General features: G+C 37.1%; 1 protein-coding gene across 1 annotated transcript; it reads left to right on the forward strand.

The window, feature by feature from the left end:
* Positions 1 to 3,002: 3,002 nt before the first annotated feature.
* Positions 3,003 to 3,863, forward strand: LOC132176116 (dehydration-responsive element-binding protein 1A-like). Its single transcript, XM_059588244.1, has one exon. The coding sequence runs from the start codon at positions 3,174 to 3,176 to the stop codon at positions 3,861 to 3,863; it is 690 nt and encodes a 229-aa protein (XP_059444227.1). The 5' UTR covers positions 3,003 to 3,173.
* Positions 3,864 to 4,517: the final 654 nt, after the last annotated feature.

Genomic DNA, 4,517 nt, shown 5'->3' on the forward strand with positions numbered 1-4,517 from the left:
TTCAAAAGTCGCCCCTAATAGTTGAGTATTAGGGGCGACTTTATAGTCGCCCCTAATGAGTCGCCCCTGATGACTCAGTTTCTTGTAGTGGTGATAATTATATTAATTGGTATTCAATATATAGAATGATTATGCATATATATACAACAAACATATATATATATATATATACATGTGATATTAATTGGCATGCATGTGATATATATACGTATACATATATACCAATTAATTTATACTAATATGATAAACTTAATTTTCCTATCCAATCAAATTTAATTTTTTATGCCAATTAAAATTAATTGTTTTTTAATACATATGTTAATTACCTAATTATTTACAAATGTTAATTTTTTTTTGACGTGTTAATTTGACACGTCAAAAACTTTTGACGTGTTAATATGTAACACGTCAACAATATTTTTTTTGACGTGTCTACTTAGACACGTCAAAATGTTTTGACGTGGCAAACATGAGTTACTGTTTGTCACGTCAAAAAATATTCTTTTTTTTGTAGTCTAACCACATCTGCATTATTACTCCAAAAAAGCTAGTTAATCTGGAGCTTCCCTAGAATTCATTATAAAGCTTAGTTTTACCTAGTAACTAGGCATGTAACGACCTAGGGAAAAGCGTTAGCCACATCTGCGCTATCACCCCAAAACGACTAGTCAATTTGAAACTTTCCTAAAATTTATTATAAAGTCAAGTTTCTCCTAGTAATTAGGCAATGTGGGACTTAGCACCCATGATTATATTTATAAACCACCCACTCTATGTGAGCTTCTTCTCATTTTCCCAATATGGGACCGGGGTGTTACAAACTCTCCCTCTTAAATTCTTGACATCCTCATCAAGGTCACGTCATATAGTGCTCCAGTACCACATAAATTTCTGACGTCCTCCTCAAAGTCACGTCACGTAGTGCTCCAGTACCACATGACTTGACGTTACTAGGTGGCTTTGAAACCACTTGTAATAACCCAGGAAAAAGCGCTAGCCACATCTGCGTTATCACCCAAAAATGACTAATCAATTTGGAACTTTCCTATAATTCATTATAAAGCTCAGTTTCACCTAGTAACTAGGCAATGTGGGACTTAGCACCCACGACAATCTTTATAAACCACTCACTCTATGTGGGCTTCTTCTCATATTTCCAATATAAGACCGGGGTGTTACAATACTAGATAGGCAATCTACCAAAGAATCTTCCTCAACAAATTCCTTTTCCTCCTTCCCATGAGATTGATTCGATAAATGAATTTTTGGCTTGCTAACAACATTTAAGGCGGTGAGAGTCTCAGAAAATTTTGGAAGCTTAACTTTGAAGCCTAAGTCTTCACGCCACTTTTCCTAACCAAGCTGTTCCTAAACTAGATCAAGATTGTGATACGGGTTCTTGAAATTGGATTATGAATTAAGATTGTCAATATCGAAATGTGTTGCATCAAAAAGAAAATAGAACTTTGCTGCAGGCCGACCGAATGGGAGAGAACTCCTTCGTTCGGACTTCAGGAGCCTTTGAACCCCCAGCCCATGAGAGATCGATATGGCGATCTCCTTAAATAACCATTTGCTCCAAAGTAATTTCCTTGCTTGTTTCCTCTTGCACATCAAAAGGGATAAGATGTTAGCATTTTTAAAGTAATGATTAAGTTATTAAATTTATCTCTTCCTAAAAGTTAAAGCTTTTAGAAAAGTAGTAATTTAACATGATATCATAGCAAGAGGTCCAGAAAGTTTAAATCCTGACTCCGTCAAATCACCCAATTCAAATTAAATATTACACTTATTGAACCTCACCTATTAAAAGGGAGTTTAAGCTCGTACATGAGGAAGAATGTTAAAGTAATGATTAAGTGATTAAATTGACATCTTCCTATCAACGCATCCATTTAAGATAAGTGGTGATTTAACAAGCCTAACTTTTGTCAACTCTACAGTTTATATTTTTCTAGATGAACCCGTGTCTTATGCATCTAGCCTCCCACCCCTGTTTGCTTTTCTGACTACTGTTTCTTTTGTTCTTGGGCTCACGAGTTGCTGCTGTATTTTTCAGATTTTCACTCCCCATATGGAGCTGCATTTCAGGATAAAGAGATTTTGTCTTTTTGGTTGCAACTTCTCTACGCACATCTCTTTTGGTTTTACTCTCTCATTTTGTTCAACACTGCAGCTTCTTTCCTTGAGGTTTAACTTTTGTGATCATCATGTTCCATGCTACCTCATAAATGATTAACCTTGCTAAAACTTCTACAAATTAAATACGCACTTTCTTGGATTAATATCTCGTTTAAGCCAAAAGTTAGTGATCGGAACAATAATTTAAAATGAAGTATAAAATGCAAGAATTATAGCTGTATTTATCGAGTAATTCTAGAAAGAAAACCCAAGTGCTTCATGTGTCTTCCCGAAATTGATATGAGTTTTAAAATTATCAGTGGTTTATTGATAATGATTTAAAAGTTATATCAATTTTGAAATGACATAGCTAGGTCTTCCTTCTAGCATCACTGATCATGTTGATTAACTCTTGAATCAGCCTTTATTAAAAATATAAAGATTGACGAGGACTAACACATCAGTCTAATAAAATAAGAGATGAATATTTGTCATCACTTTTTTTCTTTTTTGGCAAATTTATCATTAAATGTGTAAAACCTACGTATAAGTCTTACTAACTTAATAGTGAATTTACTCATCCCCTTATCTCTGATCTCTTATCTCTTATAAAGATGAACAAGAAATGACAAAAACGTAAAAACCAAGCATTTATCATTAATATTAATATTACTGGATGGAATTATAAACGTGCTATATTGAGCAGGCCACTCACGCCACGTCATAATTAAACACTTCGGTTTAATATGATATGTAAGCTGAAGCTGGAGAAGTCCAAGACAGACACACCAAGTAACAAGCAGTCAAGACTCAAGACCTGCTACTTTAAGCATTATAAAAATGATTAAATAAGCAAATAAACTAAAAACAAAAAATTCTCTGAAACCGTGGGGCTCCTCCAAAGTCCGCGTGTCCGTGTCCAAGCCGGCCGCAGCCATGCGACCAAAATAAATCTTTACACCGAAGCTATAAATTAAAGACACTCTCTCACTCACTCTCTTCAGGAAAATCATTTGAAAACACTTGCACTTTGATCAGTTACTCACTCTCAAATGGATATCTTCACCCAATACTCAGACCCCCATCCATTCGGGTCTCCGGCTGAGAACCCGGAGAGCGCTTCTTCCTTGTCCGACGCCGGCACCTCCGCTCGCCGACCCAGTAACCACTCGGACGAAGAAGTTGTGTTGGCTTCCAGCTTGCCCAAGAGGCGCGCGGGGAGGAAGAAATTCAAGGAGACAAGGCACCCGGTGTATCGCGGGGTTAGGAAGAGGAACAACAACAAGTGGGTTTCTGAAGTGCGGAAGCCCAATGAGAAGACCAGGATATGGCTTGGGACCTACCCGAGTGCTGAGATGGCAGCGCGGGCGCATGACGTGGCGGCTTTGGCGCTTAGAGGAACCTCTGCTTGTCTTAACTTCGCCGACTCGGCTTGTAGTTTGCGTATGCCGGCTTCAACGGATGCCGGAGAGATAAGGAGGGCTGCGGCGGAGGCTGCGGAGGGCTTCCGACCGAGTCATGATGATGATCAACTTGTTGAGGAGAATTGCGGAGAGATAGTTTTGGATCATCATGATCACCAAGAAAGTGTGATGTATATGGATGAGGAAGCTGTGTTTGACATGCCTGGCTTGCTGGTGAATATGGCTGAAGGGCTTCTTCTTTCTCCTCCTCCCTTTGTAGATAAGGATGACATGGAAAGCAATGCTCATGAAGTTTCTTTATGGAGTTTCTCAGTCTAATCATAGAGTTTGGACAGAGTTCGGAAAAGTTTGCTTAGATAGTGCATACAAAAGTGTGTCTTTCTGTTCATTTTTTCCTGTGTTTTTCACAGGCACAGAGCTCTTAGCTTAGAAAAGATGTAAAAAATCAAATTGGGTTGGGTAGGACCCGTGGGATAGGTTGATATTATTCCTTCTCATCAGTGTATTTTTTCAATTGTCTTACTATTTTTTTTCCTAGGCAAAAAATCGTTGTATTATTACAGAAAGATTTTTCGTCATATCCAGTATCTAATTAACACTTTTTTACTAATTACTGTATAGTAACCATATCCAGTATAAGCAAGCTTGGAATGTCAACAAAAAAAAATAAAAAAAACCCTATGCTTTTCTCCCAACCTTCCGCTCTCTTCAGTAACCATATCCAGTATCTCAATAGTAAATGGATGAATTTACTATTAAATTTGTAGGATGAGATGAAAATATAAGAAAAATATTAACTTCATTTCTTTTTGCAAATTTATTATTAAATCTGTGAGAGCTACATATGGGTCCCATAGATCGCAATCGTAGATTTGTCCATCTCTTGTACGAAGATGGACAAAAAATTGACCAAAGATATAAACCAAACATTTATCCTGTTAATGCCAAAAATAAACTAGTGACTACGCCCAC

The sequence above is a fragment of the Corylus avellana genome, chromosome ca3 (assembly GCF_901000735.1).
Source record: "Corylus avellana chromosome ca3, CavTom2PMs-1.0".
Classification (NCBI taxonomy): domain Eukaryota; kingdom Viridiplantae; phylum Streptophyta; class Magnoliopsida; order Fagales; family Betulaceae; genus Corylus; species Corylus avellana.